The sequence below is a fragment of the Vombatus ursinus genome, unplaced genomic scaffold, assembly GCF_900497805.2.
Source record: "Vombatus ursinus unplaced genomic scaffold, bare-nosed wombat genome assembly UNPS02014807.1, whole genome shotgun sequence".
NCBI lineage: Eukaryota > Metazoa > Chordata > Mammalia > Diprotodontia > Vombatidae > Vombatus > Vombatus ursinus.
In genome coordinates, this window is record NW_020954585.1 from 46,329,145 (window position 1) to 46,349,069 (window position 19,925).

Below are 19,925 nucleotides of genomic sequence, written 5' to 3' on the forward strand. Positions count from 1 at the left end.
TGTGTGTGTGTGTGTGTGTGTGTGTGTGTGTGTGTGTGTGTGTGTGTTGTGTGTCTGTGAGAGACAGACAGACATAATTAGACCCGGTCTTTAGGACTTGATATTGATAGCTGAGTGGGGAGAGACTTACGACCTGGAGACCCACAAGCAAGCTGTGGGGCCTCCCTCTGTCTTTGCTTCTTGGATCAGCTCCAGTCCAGACCCAGCTGAAGTGCCAACTCCTACGAAAGGCCTTTCTTGGTTTTTGTACTCTCCACACCCTGTAATTACTTGGTATCTAGTTTTTTAAATTTATTTTTTATTTTAATTTTGTATTTATATTTATTTAATTTTTTATTTACTTTTCTACATATTTGTAGTTTCCCCTCCACATATCATCTCTCCCCTCCATCCCCACCCCATTGAAGTTCCTTGAAGGCAGGAGCTGTTTTCCTTTTTTTTTTTTAAACACGTGATAAGCATTTGATAAAAACTTGTTGAATAGAAATGAATTGGATTGCCCCCTGTCTCCACTGTGTTTTAGCATCAATGGAAGACTCTCCTTCGCCTCTGCAAGGGTGGAGCACTATAGAACAACGTTCCACATGCTGTTCAGGTCTGAATTGCTTTTTTGTTTGTTTACTTCTTTGTCATTTTGTCATTAGGAGCGATGCCTGAGGTTGTGGTGGGGAGAAAATGAATGATATTAAAAAAAAGATATAAAAATTTAAACAATTATTTTAAAGCCTCAGTTCCCATGATTACCACCTCAGCTCTTTTGATTTCCCAAGAACTGTCTCACATTTATATTACACTTTAAACTTTTTGAAGTGATTTCTCATACATTATTTCACATGAAAGGAAGGGAAAAAGCATTTATTAACCACCTACTATGTGCCAAGTACTTTAAGAACAATATTTTATTTGATCCTCACATAGCCCTCAAAAAGCCCAGTTAAGCAGGTAACAGATTTTATTACTCCCATTTTATAGGCCACAGAAGATGAGAGCTGTAAAGCACCTTAAAAGATCATCTATTCCAACCCCTTCATTTTACAGACAAGGAAATAAAGGTGCAGAAAGAGGCCAAAATCACACAGTTAGGGGCAGAACTTGAGCGAGAACTCTACTAAGTTATTTCCTGTGTCAGCCCAGTGTCCATCATGATGCCTTAAATGACCAAATTTCTCCAAACATTGCTTCCCCTCCCCAACCAAAATACCTAGTAATGATGGTGATTGAAGGACAGTAGGCACCAGCCTGGGGCCTGGACAAGTCATGTAGCCCTGTTTGCCTCAGTTTTCTCATCTGTAAAATGAGCTGGAGAAGGCAGTGGCAAACCACTGCAGTGTCTTTGCCAAGCAAACCCCAAATGGGGTCACCAGGAGTTGACAGAACTGGAATAACTGAACCACAACAAAAGTGTAGTAGTGATAACTCATCCTTACATTCCAAGCCCTAAGCTCCTTTGTTTGACTTTTTAAAAAAATCCTTCACGATCTGGTTTGCACTCATCTTTCTACACTTACTGCACGCTTCTTGTTCGCTCAGCATACTGTATTCTAGCCAAATTAGCTTTCTTATTGTCACCCAACCTCCAGGCCTTTGGCTCAAGTTTTCCCTTATGCCTGGAATGTATTCCTTCTTTCCAATCCCTGGCTTCCTTTAAAGCTCATCTCAGTTGCTACATCTGACATGCAAACTAATCCTGGTCTAATACTTTTCCCTGTCTGGAAATTGCTGTGTATCTATTTTATATTTCTTTTTCTGTGTATTTGTTTCACCAGTGAAATGTGAGTTCTTTTAAAGCAGGGCTGTTTTAATTTTTTACTTTGTATGCTTAGCATCTAGGACATAGTAGCCCTTAACACAAATGCTAGTTGAATTAATTGACTAATGAGTCAAGGCAATAAACATTTTTAAGGGGCTTATGTGTTCCAGGTACTATACTAAAACAATGGGAATGCAAAAAAAAAAGGGGGGGCCACTCTCCCTTACCTCCCCCAAAAAACTCCAGTCTCTACCCTCAGGGAATTTAAAATCTATTGGGGAGGCAGACAACATGCAAACAAAATGTATAAAAACAAGATATATACACCTAGAAAGTTAGAGATCATCTGGGTCTAGGGTAGGGAAGGACACTAATATTAGAGAGGACAGAAAAGGGTTGGTTTTTTTTTTTTCAATCAGTAAGTGGGATTTTAGCTGAGATTTGAAGGAAGCCCAGAGGCAGAAATGAGGAGGGAGAGAGTTCCAGGTATGGGGGATAATCAATTCCAAGGCTAGGATTTGGAAGATGAGTGCCTGTTTCTAGGAACAGCAAGTTCCATGTAGTAGATGGTGAGAAGTAAAGTATAAGAAGACTGGAAATGTAGGAAGGTCACAGGTTATAACGGGCTTTACATGCCAAACAGAGCACTTTATATTTGATCCTGGAGGCAATAGGGAGCCACTAGAGTTGATTGATTAGGAGAGTGATGTCGCCAGACCTGTGATTCAGGTAGATCACTTTGAGTGAGTTGAAGGAAGGACTGGAGTGGGGAAGGACTTGAGGCAGTCAGGCCAATCAGAAAGCTGTTGAAATAGTTCAGTGTGAGGTGATGGTAGTCTGTAGTGTCAGAGTAGAGAAGGGGGCATAGATGTTTAGAGATGTGAAGGTAGAAACAACAGTAGTAGGTAACAGATTGGATGTGGTGAATGAGAGAGAGTGAGCAGTAGACTGCAAGAATGGTGGTGACCTTGACAGCAGTAGGGAAGATAGGAAGAGGGATGGGTTTTTGGGGAAAAGACAATGAGTTCAGTTCTGGAGAGATATCTGTAAGACTTCTAGCATGAGATGGCCATTGTTGTTTGTCCTTCATTTTCGACGATGACCGAAGACATTGCAGGCAATGTCTTGATTTGTACGTGTGAATTGGATTTAAGTGAGGCAAGGTCACACCAAGTCGTAAGCCTCACACTCTCTTCCTGAGTCATTGAAGTCTAGTGGTAAGACAGAAATCAGGATGACTGGTGATGACTTGGGATTCAGTGGATGACCTTGGTGTTTTTAATGTCTGACCAAGCTCTAAGCCACTCCACAGTGCCTGCTTCAGCCACCTTTATGGCCACTGGAGCAAATTGTTCTCATCCACCCATTCTGCTGGGGGAAATCTTCACCTGTTTGATGTAGACACCCCCTAATTTACTGACAGTCTTGAGGCCTGTCAGTTACTGTTAGCCAGGTTTAGCCCTGCCATCTGCAGAGTGTGGCTGCTGCATATGCTACACCTTCTTGGAGTCACAGGTGAGAGTTGGGTGAGTCAGGTGGACACCACATACGGATGGGCAGCCTTGAAAAGGGCTCAGCAAGCCCTTTGAGATGTCTAAGGTAAATGCTAATAGCATCCATCTCAGCAGAAAGGTTAGGGCTGGATAAGTATATTTGAGCATCATCGGCAGAGATTATAATTGAATCCATGGGAATTGGTGACATCACCAAGTGAAATAGTATAGAGGGAGAAGAGAAGAGGACCCAAGATAGATCCAGATCCTTGTGGACATCCATGGTTGGTATCATGACCTTAATGAAGATGCAGCAGAGAAAACTGATGAGTGGTCAGATAGGTAGGAGGAGAACCAGGAGAATAATGTCACAGTGACCTAGAGAGAAAAGAGTTTTCAAGGAGAAGAGGGTGTCTTACGGTGTCAAAGGCTGTGGAGAAGTCAAGGACAAACATTGAGAAAAAGTCACTGGATTTGACAATTAAGAAATGATTTCTAATTTCCTAATTTTGGAGAGTGCAGTTTCAGTCAAATGATGAGGTCAGCATGGGAGACCCAGGAGAATTAAGAAGAGAGTGAGAACAAAGCAAGAGAAGGCACTGATTGTAAGCCCTGCTGTTTGCTGGTGTTCTAAGTGCTGACAAAAACATGGTTCTTGTCCTCAGGGAGCTCACATTCTAATAAGGGAGACAACATGCAAACAACTGTATGAGATATGTATTTTTCCTTCCCTCTCCCCTGAGGTTACTTCCCACTTGTACCATATTATATATTGATTGTAATAATTAGACATAGTAGATATCAAATTTCTACTATATACTGTACATTATATTATATATAGTATAAATCATATATATCATACTGAGATATATGTAATGTAGTCTAAATATACTATTATAACTATGCTATATAAGTCTATATGATAAATAATATGTGATATAATATACTATATACAGTATCATATACATACACACATGTGTGTATATATACACACACAGTTTAAATGGTAGGTAATCTCTGAATAAAGTACTAGCCTTAAGAAAAGCCAAATAAAAAAATTCTTCCCAACGATTAAAGCTGGCCAGAAATGGAATGTGTTGCTTTGGAAGGAAGTTCCGTGTCATTTGATGTCTATGCGGATGCCAAGTGGCTGCTTGTGGGGTACACTGTAGAGGGGAATTCACGTATTATTTATAGGTTGTACTATATGACCCATCTCTCACACCTGGGAATAAAAGGCAGTCTTAGTCCTTGCCCTTGGGGAGCTTACAGTCTGGTTCCGGGATGGGGAACCTGCTGCAGCCTCCAGGCCACATGTGGCCTTGTAGGTCCTTGGTTGCAGCCTTTTGACTGAGTCCAAGTTTTACAGGGCAAATCCTTTTATTAAGGGGATTTGTTCTGTGAAGTTTGGATTCAGTCAATGGGCTGCTCTTGAGGACTTAGAGGGCCACATGGTCGAAGGTGTCCTGCCTCTGGTCTAGTCAGTCATCCTGTTAACCTTTTTTAAGTGCCTGCTATGTGCCAGGTACTGTGCTAAATACTGGAGGTACCAAAAGAAAGGCTAAAGACAATCTCTGCTCTCAAAGAGCCTCCCATCTAATGGAGGAAGACTACATATAAAAGGAGGCTGAAAAGCGATGGGGAGCGTGGAGGGCGTGATGAAAGTCTGAAGGAGTTTTCTGTCTGGTAAGGAACTATGAAATTGCTGCTCTGTATACCCTCCTTAAATGGAGGATCTGGGATCTCCACTGTCCATGCTCCACTCTGTCCAGTCAGTGGGAGGGAGGGACCACAGGTGGGGAGTACTCAAGGGGTGTGTTGTGATGACATTTTGGAAGGCATGATGGAATCTGGATGACTTCAGTGGGTGGGAAATAATCTGGTCTAAAGGGACAACAACGTGGACATATATAAGAAACATATGAAGCTGATTCGAGGTCATCTTGGGGGTGAGGGAAGTAGGGTGCTAGCTAATAGAGAGACCAGGAAAAGCCTTTTTCAGAAGATGAAACTTTAGTTGAGTCTAGATTAGAAGGAAACCAATGACTCTTAAGAGGCAAAGATGAGGTTTGAGAGCATTCCATGAATGGGGGAAAGACAGTGCAAAGGCATGGATGGGAAGGTGGAATATTGCATGAGAGGAACTTCAAAAATTCTTGGTGTCATAGATTCCAAGATATCTGCATGATCTTTTGAGAAAATCAGAACCTATTCTTTCTAGGTCAAGTTGGAGAGAGAATTAGGCTGGTCACAATTCGTAGCTCACAAGTAAGTAGGGTTTTAGCTCTTAGTGTCTTGGGTGTGGTGGGCCTTGGTCTTCCTCCTAAAGTGTACTAATGAGTTGGCTAAGGAGTAATCTAATCAGTTGGGTGATAAAACTCCTGGGAGAGCTCACAATAACGCTCCCACCTAAAGCTTTGTGGAAGGGATTCTGGGGTTGCTAAGATAAGTGAGAAGCACCAACTTTTGGAAGACATGGAGAACGTAGGAGACAGAAGCAGCTGGAATGTCTGCAGGCTGAGAAACCAACGTGGCCAAGTAGGACTATCACCAGTGGATCCCATTTTGGGCTGTGAGTGACCTTAAGTGTTTGGGGGAGGGGAGTGGGGGCACCACGTAAGAAAGGCAAATGAGCTGTTGTGGGAAAATTCATTCAACTATGTTATGTTGGGGAAGTGTTGTTATTCAGTCTTTGGAATATTTACTTCTAGGGCTTGGAAGTGGAAAGTCCAATAGGATGTATTTGCCAGGTTGAGGGATATATATTTTCTTTTCATATATTTCCCCAATTTTATTTTCTTAAAAATTTTATTAAGAATTTGACACACACACACCAACAAACATGATGGTGTCCTTATACAAAGAACAGATAGATTATATATATGATATATTACATATATATGAAACTGAGAATATTATTTAAGTATGTAATAACTTTACAATGGTCCTTTCTTTAAAAATGTTTTTTGTTCTGAACATAAACACCACAAAAAAATATTTTAAAAAGAGCATTTCCATATACACAGCTAGACACAGAAAGAGGATTCTATATGAAACCATGAATCTTCATTTTATACTGCTTTTTAAAAACAAAATATATAATAAATTCCTCACATTACTTTCAAAATTGTCTTGATTGTGCTTCCTTCTGAACTTCTCTTTGGTGCATTTTTAAATTTTATTTATTTATTTTTATTAATTTATTTTTAGTTTTCAACATTCACTTCCATAAGCTTTTGAGTTTTAAATTTTCTCCCCCTCCCTCCCCAGATGGCGTGCAGTCTGATATAGGCTCTACACATGTATTCCTATTAAACATTTTTTCACATTAGTCATGTTGTAAAGAAGAATTAGGACCAATAGGAGGAACCACAAGAAAGAAGAAACAAAACAAAACAAAAGAGAAAAAAAAAAGAGCAAATAGTATGCTTCAATCTGCATTCAAACTCCATAGTTCTTTCTCTGGATGTGGATAGCTTTTTCCAGCATGAGACTTTTGGAGTTGTCATCGACAATGTGGCTGTTACTGTGTATGGGGTCCTCCTGGTTCTGCTCACTTCACTCAGCATCAGTCCATGCAAGTTTTTCCAGGTTTTTCCAAAGTCTGCTTGCTCACCATTCCTTGTAGCACAGTAGTATTCCATTACATTCATATACGACAACTTGCTTAGCCATTCCCCAACTGATGGGCATCTCCTCCATTTCCAATTCTTTGCCACTATAAAAAGAGCTGCTATAAATATTTTGGCGCATTTTTTTAAAAAAAGTATTTCAGTGACTTCCTTTATTTCTTTTTTAGCATCACTGTCATCAATTCAATTTTGGAGCTTAGGCTCTGGAGCTTCTTTACTGGTGACTGAATATATCAAGAGTCCACTATTGCTGGACAGTCTCCAGCCCATACAGTCATCCACCCATTGGTTTGACGCTCCACAAAATCCTGCATCCTGCCTAGTTTCTGGACACAATACCTCCTTACTATCTCCACCCCACTCTCCACAAACTTGCTTTGAGCACCATGAAATGAATTAAAATGTAAAAGCTCTTTGTAAACCTTCCAGTGACTAAATCCTAGTTGTTATTACCTCTGCTTCTGGGAAGGGTGTGTCGATTGATTGTCCTGTGTGGATAAACTTATCTTCCCAGTGAATCTTTAGACCTAAGTCCCCTGGCTATCACTTCCTGGGTTGTTTTATCTGGTTAGAATATGAACTCCTCAGGGTCAAAGACCTCATTTATTATTTGTATCTCCAGGATTTAGCAGAGTGTATAGCCATGTAAACATCCTTTAATAAATGTTTTTTCATTCATTCATTGAAGTATCTATGTAATATGAGTTATGTTATCTATGCCTACTAGAAGACTAAAGTAGTAGTAATTAGATCAAAAGACCCAATGTTGAATACTGGTTGTTACTTATATCTTTGTGACCCTGGGCAAGTAATTGATGAGAGGTTAGCTAACCCTTCCAGCTCCCAATCCTATGGTTTTAGGTTTAGCGTTCTGGTTTTTCTGGGCTGATGGTCTCCTTAATCTGGAGTTTTTATATCCAATAATTATTTGATTGGGACTTTTATTCTTCTCCTAAAAGGGCTACCAGGCATCAATAGGGCACTACCTTATCTCAAAATAAAAATTCAGGGCCAGCTAGGTGGCACAGTGGATAGAGCACTGGCCCTGGAGTCAGGAGGACCTGAGTTCAAATGCGGCCTCAAACACATAATACTTCCTAGCTGTGTGACTCAGGGCAATTCACTTAACCGCAATTGCTTCACTAAAAAACAAACAAAATTCAATTAAATAAATAAATAAAAAGGATTTAGGATGGAAAGGTAACTTAGAGCATATTCTGTTAAAAGGGAGACTGAACCCCAGATTGCTGAAGCCCTTAAGTTGTTACCAGTACCCCTTACTTTTGGATTCAGGGAAGACAGACATTAACTCTTGTTCATGGTGGGGCTTAGTTAGAATATATTGAAATCAAGATGGGTACTTATGCCTGCGTCCCTTTTGTCCAGTTTCTAGGGAATAATGTAGCATGTGTGACATCCAACCCCTTGGGGCCCTGTCCAACCTGGAGGTAGCTGCTCACTAAGACTGCAGTAGGGAGTAGGTCATTGAAACTGAAAATTCCAGGGGCAGCCAGGTGGAGCAGTGGATAGAACACCAGTCCTGGACTCAGGAGGACCTGAGTTCAAATGTGGTCTCAGACACATGACACTTACTAGCTGTGTGACTCTGGGCAAGTCACTTAACCCCGATTGCCTCACCAAAAAGGCAAAAAAAGAGAGAGAGAGAGAGAGAGAACTCCCACCACCATATGCAACCTTTGAAAGAAAGGAAGGAAGGAAGGATGGATGAATGAAAAAGTATTTATTAAACACTTATTACATTCCAGGAACTCTGCGGAGCTGGGGATACAAATATAAAAAAAAAATGAAATATTTCCTGACTTGCAGAAGGTTGCATTGTAATAGGGCCACATAAAGGGTCCTTCACTTAAATCCAGTTCTCTTGCAGGTCATGGTTTCCTGATGTCATGATCTTCTTAGAGAACAAGGATAATCGAGGACAACAAGGGAATAGAAACCAGGGTAGGGAATTTTGGTCTAGGGAGTAATAGATAGTAAGTAAATCTTAAGAATAGTCAATGGAGGGATGGGGCTGGGAGTGTTGTGGGTACTGTGGAGCGCTTATTTATGTGTGGTAGAATTTTTATGTTTCTGGAGGAATTATTTTAAAATTAAGTTTTTCAGATATGCTATGGAGACTAACATAAATCACTCCAATTTCCAGTAAGGTTTTGGTTGTTCTTCAAATGCTTTGTACAGCCGTGGCATATTATGGAAGCTGGGTGGCACAGTGAATAGTGATTGGCTTAGAATCAGGAAGTACTGAGTTTAGATCCTCCCTCAGACCCTTAAATACTAGCTGTGTGACCCTGGACAAGTAACTTAACTTGTCTGCCTCAGTGACCTTAAGTGTAAAATGGGGATAATAAATGACTTATTTCCCAGGGTTGTTGTGAAGATCAAATGAGGTAATCTTTTGTAAAACCCTTAACACATAGTAGGTACTTAATAAATGCTTGTTCCTCCCCCAGCCTCCCCAAAAAAAGCACTTGAGAAATGCTAGTCACCATATTTTCCTGAACTAGGAAGGTAGAAGGCTTAGATAGAAGTTCTTAGAACTCTGTGAACCTGGATAAGTCACCCCACTTCTCACAGCATCAGTTTATTCATCTGTAAAATTAGGTGATTAGATGCCGTCAGAGGTCTTTTTCAGCTCTCACATTTTATAATTCCTATGTTTGTACATCTGCTGCTCTTTAAAGTGAAAGTTATGTTTATAATGATGACCTGGAGGTTCCTCGTAAGAGCCTAGATCATACCTTTAGAGTTGGACAGGACCTCAAAGGTCATCTAATCCAACCCCCTCATTAGACAGGGGAGGAAACAGAAGCCCAGCCAGGTGATCCAGAAGTTACTTCTGAATAATCAAGGAAAGACTCAATTATGTTCCGTATAGTTTTATTGTTGAATAAATAAATGCATCTAATTGCAGAGTAGAGCATTTCTTTGAAAATCAAACCCTGGTTCTATGTATTCATGATAATTCATTGTTAGACAGTTAATAATTGCTATGTTGTCAGAAGAGAGGGAGCATCAGTTCAGCCACCAAATCCACTTACTGACTTTTCTGGAGAAACTTGATTTTGTTTTGTTAAAACTTTTTTTAAGTTGAAAAGAATTGGAATTTCAGAAAAGCACCTGAGAATTTCAAATATCCCACTCAACAATGGCCCTGTCTCCTCCCTCTCGATTTCCATATTGATTCTCAAGAGCCCTAGATCTTTATAGAGTCACAGGCTTGATTAGAGACCCATTGATTTGGAAACTGAGGCCCTGGAAGGGGAAAGTGAATTGCCCCAAACCACATAGATACTAACTTGGCTGTAGGGCTGGGCCCCGGCCTTCTTTGTCCAAGTTCCTGTGTTCCCCAGAAGATATATCTCTAAAGTGCCACTTCCTATGGCAGGTCTTTCATAGGATTTAGTGCTAAAAATAACTAGTATTCATATAGCACTTGAAGGTTTTGCAAAACATTTTGCAAACATTATTTCATTTTCTTTTCTTGTGAGGCAATTGGGGTTAAGTGACTTGCCCCAGAGTCACACAGCTGGCCAGTGTTATGTGTCTGAGGTTGGATTTGAACTCAGGTCCCCCCAACTCTAGGGCCTGTGCTGTATCCACTGCCCCACCTAGCTGCCCCAATCTCATTTTATTTTCACAACAACCCTGGGAGGCAGTTGCTATTATTATCCCCGTTTTACAGCTGTGGAGACTGAGGCAGATGTTGGTCAAATGACTTGCCTAGGATCACACAACTATTAAATATCTGAGGCAAGAATTGAACTCACTTTTTGTCTCCTAGCCCAGTGCACTTAACCTGCTGCTCCAATTAACTGGAAAAGTCCCTAGAGACTATCAAGTCATTTTATAGATGAGAAAACTGAAGCATAAAAAAATTAAGTAATTTGACCAGTATCACACAGAACTAGTAGCATCCAAGTCCCAACTCTGAATCCAGTACTCTCACCATTATACCACACCCACCTTATCCTGATTACCCCAAACACCCGCTCCCTAAGTTCTTAGTACTCTCTCCCTCTTGGAAATTACTTTGTTGATACTTTGTATTTACTTAGGTTTTTATAGCATTCATCTTCCCCCAACCCCATCAGTACTTAAGCTGCTTGTGGGCAGGGCCTGTTTGTTTTGTATCCCCTGGTACTTTTAGGCACTTAATATCTATTTGTTGAATTGGTGATCCCATCCATGGATTGCTTTCAGGTGTTATAGTCCTGTTCCAGGGAGTTCCTCTTGGTAGAGTTGTCATGACTAAATAATGGTATCAGAAATAGTTATCATAAGTTATGATAATAAGTTATCATAAATAAGAAGTTATCGTAATCTATGGCTTCTTGCTCTTAGGTTTGAGGTGGAAATGCTAGAACAGTGGGATTCTTAAGCTTTTTTGTTCCTAGGACCCAATCTGGTGAAGTCTATAGATCCCTTAGAATATATGTTGCTTACATTTATATTGAAAAGAAAAGCTAAATTTCAGTTAGAGGTTAGTGAAAATAAAGGTGTCATTTTCCCCCATCTATGTTCACAGATAGACCTCCTGACATCTATTCATAAGGGTGGGGAGAAGGTCTGTGGATACCAGATTAAAGAACCCTTTTCTATAAGGCCTGTCAAACAGATCCAGTTGAAGAAGGTTCTCCCATTCCTGGGGGGGAAAGGAGAGAGAACTGATAAGCATCTAGAGGATTTTTAATTAGAAAGCCCGAATATGAATACGATGAGTAGGGAGAGGCAGAATTCATTGGTATATTCCTGATTAGGCAGCCTGATTAGTAAAGATCAGCTCTTTGAACCAGTCTCCTAGGCCTCTTGAACATGGGTAATACTGAAGGAGGAAAGAAAGGCAGAATTGAAGAGAGGAAGTAGATATGACAGAGAGTAGGGAAAATAGTTCTCTGAGGACACCTGTTAAAATCTGTGACCCAGCCAGAGGGGAGTGGGAAGGGGGGGGAGAGAGGAGAGAGAGAGAGAGAAAATATATGTGTGTGTGGGGGGGGTAGTAATAGTCAGATAGGCTTCTTTCCTTAGCTGTGTTTACATATAATTAACACATTGCTTACTTTGGCTATTCTCTCCAGTCTTAAAGGACTCTCAGTTTTCTAGTTATGCTTTTATCATGGATCTCATTTCTGAATTGTTCTTATCACTCTCAGATCTACTCCTCCCACTTTTACTCACTTGGCTTCCCTCCCCAAATACTTGGACATTCAAGCAGGTGACATTTCCTTGAGTATCTATCCACACTAGACAGAGTCTTGAGAGTGGGGATGGGGGTGGGGAGAACAGTAAATAATGGGGAAGAAACCCATAAAAACCTTCTTCAGGCCCTAGTTAATAGCCCTGGAGGGATGGCTCTGGACAGATAACTGTGTCTGACGTGGTATCCTTCCACCAGTCATGGTTTTGGCATGGTATACTTAGTAACTTAATGTCTGACCTTTGGAGAAATTATCCAGAATCAACCCTAGGGACAAGGGCATTAACAATAGGGACGTGCTTGGCAAGTCACACATCCCTGGGGATAGGTGTGTGTTGAGTTAATTAAATGAACATTTCCTAAGTATTTTAACAGAGTACTGTGTTAGACACTGGGGAAGATGCAGTTTACAAAGACATGGTTCCTGTCTTGATGGACATTACAGTTTAAGTCAGAAATAAAATGATAACACATAGCTGTAGTATACAATGTTATGTGACAAGTATATTACCATATGATAAGTACATAAGAAAAAGGTTTGGAAAAGATGCTATGAGAGCTTACAGATGAGAAAGATCCCTTTGACTTGATGATGGGGATCAGTGGAGTTGACATCTTGTTGGGTTTTGGGCACAGGAGTGCCCCATGAACCTGCAGTAATCCATGGAGATTTGGTCCATGTGGAGCAAAGCTGTGACCATTCTGAGAGGCAGTGGGTGCTGAGGAAGACGGAGTAGGATGTTAGGTAGGATGGGCCAGAGCTCTGGTACAAAGGGAGGCCACAGAAACTCCCTCATACCTGATTCCACAGTACATGTCCCTTCTCCCCCTCTTGAGGCAATCATGTTTGAGTTTGGGAAAGATTAGACACTAGGAATGTATTCAGAAGTGGTAGTTAGAGGAGAAATAAAATTGACATTGTGATGAAGGCGGTGATGATCTCATCTCCCATCTCTGCCTTTGACCTGGTTGTATCTCATGCATGGAAAGTACTCCTTCCTCATCTGCCTCTTGGAATCCCTGGTTTCTCTTAAGACTCAGCTCAAATGCCATCTTTTGCATGAAGCCTTTCTTGATATCCACCCTCCCTTTGGCTGCTACTGTACCCTCCCTTCCCCCCATCACATCTATGCATCTATGTTTATACATACACATATATATTTATATATATATACATACATGGCATATATATACACACATATATGTGTCTATTTATATCTGTACTTATCAACTCTCCATTAGAATGTAATTTCCTTGAAGGTAGGGACTGGCTTTTGCCTTTCTTTGTATCCCCATCACCCAGTACAGTATCTGGCACATATTAGGTGCTTTTAAAAAAATTGATCGATAAATTTTCCCCTGGGAGGTAAGTGCTATTGTTATCTCCATTTTCCACTTGAAGAAATTGAGGCAGACAAGTGACTTGCCCAGGGTCCCACAGTTGGTAAGTGTCTGAGATCTGAACTCAAATTTAAATTCAGGTTTTCCTAAGTCTAGGCACAGAACCTTATCTACCATATTACCTAGCTACTTATTATTAATGTACAAGGCCCTTTGTATATCTGGCTTCTAGCAAAGACAAAAAATGAAATAGTCTACTAGGAGGATACAAAAGAAGTGAATATAGTGAATTCAAAATAATTTCAAGAGGGAGAATGCTAATGTCTAGGGTGGGGATCAGGAAAGGTCTCCTATAGGAGATGTCACTCAAGAGAGATGGGTATTGAAGAAAACTAAGCTAATATGAGGGAAGGACGGGACAATATTCCCAACATTTGACTCTGTGGAACTGATGGACTTTTTTAAGGTCGGTAAATGAGGGTTGTAACTTTGGTCACACTGCTAGTCTTTTCTCATTCTCTTTCTTTCTGGGAAGGCTGCATCCAGGGTTTTTGATTTCCATGTAGCTCTGGGATATGGCCAAGAAAGGCCTGCAGGTAATTTAAAAAAAATTTTTTTTTTTTACCCACTTCCTTACAACTTGCCATAGGACTTGTATAACTGTATCTAAATGCATCTGCATACAGTAATAAGGGAGAGAGCTGGGAATTGGGAGAGAGAGGAAATCTGCATTGAAATGATGAATAAGCTAGCCATCCATCAGTAATTGGCAGGGTAAGATATATTAGGAGTTGGTAAGGGAGAAATCTCTTATGATCAATTGAAAGTTTTTTGGCAAAAAAGGGGTTAATATATAGCTTGCCCTCCTGGCATGCAGGGCATTGAAGTAGTACTGAGTAGTACTATGTCTACTGGAAACATTTTGTAGCATTTTCACTGATTTCTGAGGACTTCAAAACCATAGTAATTTCCTCTCATCTCATGCAATTCCTGATCCTACCCTGGCAGTTCTAAGGCCCCCCTCTGGCTTTTTTGTGTGATTATATTTACAGAATCCAAATTGAAAAGATATAGACTAGATTTCTTGCAAGTATTAATCAAACAACATTTATTAAGCACCTACTATATGCCAGGCCCTGTGCTTAGCATCTTGGGATATAAATGAGAAAAAGATGGTCCCTGCCCTTGAGGAGCTTACAATGTAATGATGGGAAACAAGACACAAAAGGAAGTTGAAAGTTGGTGTGTTGCACTGGGCTCTCGGTTCCTCCCCCTCCCCCTCACCCCGCAACTGCCTGATACCTGGTATGGTGTTCTTTGGAGTCAAGCCAAGCTGAGCTGCTGATGAAAAATGGAGTTGTGTGTCCTCTATAAAGGAAGGCTTTGGGAGGAATTTAATGCTCTGACCTTTATCCCTCTAATCAGAGGGGAGAGGCTACTAAGGGTGAGTTGAGGTGTTAAGTATCAAAATCTCAATAAATCTGCATGGGGATAAGGTTTCTGGTGATCAACTTATCCTGGATAGGGTATGATGTTGCATTGAATCAAAGCTATGCTGAGCTGCTGATGGAAAATGGAGCATTGTAGTTTTCCGTTACTATAATCTGGGTAGGGAACATTCACAAAATATCGTCCCTGTATTAAAAATACCAAATAAAGCTGATTTACAGTACTACACATTACCACTAGGTGCTGCTGTCTTAGAATATTACATATAAACTCTCACTCTAAATATGCTTTAAACTTGGGTCTTTGAGTTATAAGTCATGTTTATAGTGTGCTGTACAGTTTACAAAATGCTTCATTCCTTGTATTATCAAATTGGTTCACTCAGAGGCCTGAGGTAGGTGCAACCTTAAATAAGGTAGTGTCCTACCCTTAAGGATTTTATGGTTTAGAAGGGGAGATAAGAGACATACATAAATAACTTACATTGAAGATAGAATATGATAAATATATAAGAACAAAGTGATTATACTGGGGGATGATACCTATCATTGATTTTAATTTTTCTTTACCTAGTACTGGGGCCTTCTTCAGTCCTTGGATTGACCAATTGCTTATAAAGCTTATGCTGTGACATGTATAAGTCAGCCTAGATCCATCCGGAAATCCTTCCTTGTGCCTGGAATGCTTTTTCCTCTTAACAAGCACATAGCAGTGTTCTTTTGCTGTTTTGCCTTCTGGATAGGAATAGTTTGATCTTAAGAGACAGCAAAAGATTAAATCAGGGGTGTATTCCTGAAGGAGGATTTTTCTCTTGGGCTTAGGTTGTCCTCCTTACCCCTTCTCCTTAAGGGTGAATTCCCTATAGTTGTTCAAGACTACGGTGGGATACAAATTGCATGGCCTTTACCCAAAGACTTAGGGAGCTAGTGTCTTTGACCCTAGGAGTATGGGGCAGCCTTCACTGGGGCCCTCAGAATCCTCTTTGGTCGGCTAGAGCCGTTGGTGGCATCCGGGCACCTGCCCCCGGCCAGGCAGTTTCTCTCCCATCGTGGTATCCCCTCCCCCTTGACACGGTCATCTATCAAAAGGCAGTCATAGGAGCCATACATGTGTGACATTGGTGGTTAGCCATATTTCACCAGAAGTGGGGCTTTCAGAAAGGCTGACAGGCCACTTCTGTTTTGGGGTGTGTTGGAGGAAGGGAAGAACATGGGGAGGTTTATGTAAGTGATTGTGCAAACCTTGAGGGCTACTGGCTGCTGGCTTCCGGAGTGGGCCTGTCAGGGGAAGGGGGGAGGAGGAAGCTGTCGCCTTGGATTCCTGATTTACCTACCCTGGGCACAGAATGGGCCACTGTGGGTGCCCTCCCCAACAGCTGTCTGCCTCGCTTGAGACTGGATGGACACCTGCACCTGGTAATGCCCTGGAGCCAGCCGATGGGGCCACAGCACTACAGGAATGGGCCAATCGTGGAGTCTTTTTGTCTAGCAGGCAGGTTTCTACAACGGGGTGAGATCTGCTGCTGGAGTTAGGGAACACTTTCTACTGTTGGATGGGGCCAGTGGAAGGGAGAAAGGGGCTGACTGTAGAGTCCATATGAGGAATATAAAGGGCAGGTACAAAGGGGACTTCAATTGGATAGCAGACACTCTTTATTTTTCTCTTTTCCCTTAGACTTGCTTTAAGCCTAACTTAGAATGAATTTTCAGGCCCATTAACACTTGTAGTAGCCTGCAACATTCTTAGGAACTTTTCCTACACACATTAGTGAGCACGAAGGTAGCCAAGGGCTCTTGAGCTGGTGGGAGTAATATCTCAGTCTCCGTTTAGTTCACCTTTGTTCTCCCTTTAAGCCTAGTGTCTTTTATTTTATTTTATTTTATTTTTTAGGTTCAGTCTTATTTCTTTAAGCCTTGAGCTGATTCATAGGGTTGCTCAGGTCCACCGCTGGGGGTTCCCAGAATGGGAAAGAGGGGGATCCTGGGAAAGGGGAAGTTCCAGTTAGACCCTTGAGAGGGTAGCAGTAGCCATCCCCAACAGGTGTACCTGGTATAGCTCATTGGTATTGCTTTCTAGACAAACGTTTCTGCTTAGCTAGCTTTGCTGAAGGGAGTAAAGGAAGGGTTAGAGGAGCAGTAGAGGAAGGTGTGGTCAGTTGGGGGTAAAGAGAGGGCAGTAGTATGGTTAACTTTTCTGTATGTTTTTGCTCTGCATTTTTATTCCATGCTCAGCAAAAGGGTCATGCAGATTGACGCCAAGCCTGTTTTCCCTGCCTTCTCTGCTTAACCAAACCACTTCTGCATCTGCTGAGGCTCTCCCAGGGAAATGACCTACAGACCCAGCAGCTAGCTCATTAGCAGGTTTCAGATGCCCCCTTTCCCACCCTGGCCAAAGCGCAAGCTTGCCTTCTCCCCACAGCTTGATTAAAACATACCGACCATTCAAAAACAGAAGAGTCCCTGTTCCTTCTGTTGGGGGAGGGATGGAAGGAGAGTAACAGCTTAAAGTGTTGAAAGTCCTTACCAAATTCTGTTAGGTTTGGTGGTAGGAGCCAATATGCCCCCTCCTTTCCTGGTCTGACCTTTCAGCCCCTAAATGTGGGCATTCAACAAAGGTCTGTCTGTTTCTAGGCCTCCAGCTCTCTTCTCTTTTTCTCCCTCTACTCTCTTCCTCCATCCCAATGGTTTCTACTTTCACCTCTATACAGACAACTCCTGCATTTCTTGACCTATGTCCAGAGTTCTTGACTTGCATTTCTAGTTGGCTACTGGACATTTTCACTATTTAATAACATGCACTTGTAAAAGAAGGGAATTAGATTAATCTCTTCTTTTTTTTTCTTTTAAAACATGAGAAGTTATGTAAATATATTTCTAAATTAGCTATGTTGCAAAAAAAAAGGCAAGAAAAATAAATTGAAAACAACATGCTTCAATTTGTACTCAGAGTTCATCAGTTCTCTCTCTGGAGATGGATAGCATTTTTCATCATGAGTCCTTTGAAATTGTTTCAGATCATTGTATTGATCAGAGTAGCTAAGTCTTTTTGCATTTGGTTATTGTTACAATATTGCTGCTACTGTGTACAAAGTTCTTCTGGTTCTGTTTGCTTAACTTTGCATCAATTCATATAAGTCTTCCTAGGCTTTTCTGAAACCTGGATCAATCTCTTCCCATTCTGAAATGTCATACTTCTTCATGAATGTAATTAGAAAGACTTGAAGAAGTAGGAAAACTTGAGTTCCAATTCTAGTTGTGTGACTCTGTATGGGTAAATCATTTTATCTCTCTGACCCTTGATTTTCTCTTCTGTAAAATAGGGATAATAATACCTATATTGCTTGCCTCACAAGGTTGTGAGAATGGCATTTTGTATCCCTTAAAGCAGTAGGGAAAATCACTTAAATGCTACTTCCTCCAGTGATTGCTTCCATTTTTGCCTCTGCTGGAAAGCATCTTTCCCTCCTCTGGGTTCTTTGGACATATTGTATTGTTTGTTGAATACGTGCCTCATCTTAACCCCCCTACTAGACTGTAAACTCTGTGAGAGCAGGAATAATGTCTTTATAATATATTCCTTTCCCTCTGTCTCCTGCCTAGATCACTAGTTTGCATATGGTCTGTGCTTAATAAAAGGTTGTTGAATGAATAACTGAAGAAAGTTGGAGCCTCCTCAAAGCGCTGTTCTCTTCCCTTCCAAGTCTCTTTTCCCTTGCCTAGTTAAAGTGGTCTAAGTAGGATGTCCTAGAACAAGAATCTTTTTCAGCTGTCTAGGCTCTGAAATATTACAGTATATGGCTTATTGTGATCATCTTGCCATCTCATTCCCTCTTCCCTGTCCCCCTAATTTCAGAATGTGTAAGTCCCCAATAGCTTTGCTCAGTAGAACTGATAGAACTTACCAAGGAAAGGTGGTTGGGGGATGGGGGTGAGGGAAACATGGCTTCAGATATGAGTGTTAGTTAAGAAAGTTTGGTTGTGTTAAGAATTGATTGGCATTTGGATAGGTTTGCCAGAATGTGTGAGATGGGTGAACAAGCAAAAAGGATAAAAACAAAAGGAGATTCCCATCGATTGGGACAGGTGCTACGGGGAGGGGGGGGGGGGGGGGGGAACTCTGGGTTAAACTGCCTTAAACCTGCTGCCTAACCCTGACTTCTTTCTCCATCCTTCCCCATTCAGGTGAGGCCTTCCTGGGTGGGTTTGTGGCCAGCGGACTAGGGACCTCCTCCACACCCCATGGAAGCCCTGCCCCTTTGCCCTCTGACCTTCCCTTCCGGTCACCTACCCCCAGCAACCTGCAGATGGTGCAACTGTGGGCCGCCCACTCCCATGAAGGTAATGACCTGTCCTGAGGTGGAGTGTCAATATTCCTCCTCTCCCCATCTTTCCTAGGCCAAGGGGGCAGAGTGGGGATCATTGTTCTCCTGTATCATGAGGCATCTTGGAGGCCAGAGAAGAAGTAGGGGAGCCAATGGAGGTGGGGAGGGGCTTGGTACCAGAAAACAATGGCTGGCAATCCAAGACAACATGGGCAATTGACGATAGGAAGGAACTGCTGTCTCCTGGGCTCTCATAGCTGCTGGATCTTTTGACTCATCTCCCCTTTAACCGGAGGGTTGGGGGTGAGGGGTGAGCAGATGAACAGCAGGAAGGCGTAGTCCCTGATCCCCAGTAGTAAGCAAGTGTGGCCCTGTTCTGCTCTGTGATGGTGACCACGGCTGAATATTTTCTTTCTCTGACCGAAAGCCATCCTCAGGCTAGGAGGAAAGCCTGAGGGGAGTAGATTTATCAGGATTTCTCTCTGGCTTTTCCCACATTTTCTTGTATCTGCTATTCTCAACCCAGAACTGAACAAGAGAGTCAGTATGGTGTGATAGAAAGCCAGCCTGAAGTCTGTACAACCTGGTTTCAAACCCAAGCTCTCTCTCTCAATCTCTCTGTGAGACACACACACACACACACACACACACAGACACACAGACACACAGACACACAGACACACACACACACACACACACACACACACACACACACACACACACA

At 41.7% G+C, this 19,925-nt stretch overlaps 1 protein-coding gene across 6 annotated transcripts in view; it reads left to right on the top strand.

The window, feature by feature from the left end:
* The window catches only part of TNRC18 (trinucleotide repeat containing 18), a 158,405-nt gene that overhangs the window by 34,877 nt on the left and 103,603 nt on the right, over positions 1 to 19,925 (top strand). For 3 of the 6 annotated variants that reach the window (XM_027874763.1, XM_027874764.1, XM_027874767.1), the window contains one exon: positions 19,062 to 19,217. The exons of 2 other annotated variants lie outside the window; for them this stretch is intronic. In XM_027874763.1, the coding sequence (XP_027730564.1) occupies positions 19,062 to 19,217 (156 nt within the window). Of the gene's footprint in view, positions 1 to 16,210; positions 16,296 to 19,061; positions 19,218 to 19,925 lie in introns of those variants that run through there. One more of the 6 variants, XM_027874765.1, reaches the window with a different exon arrangement.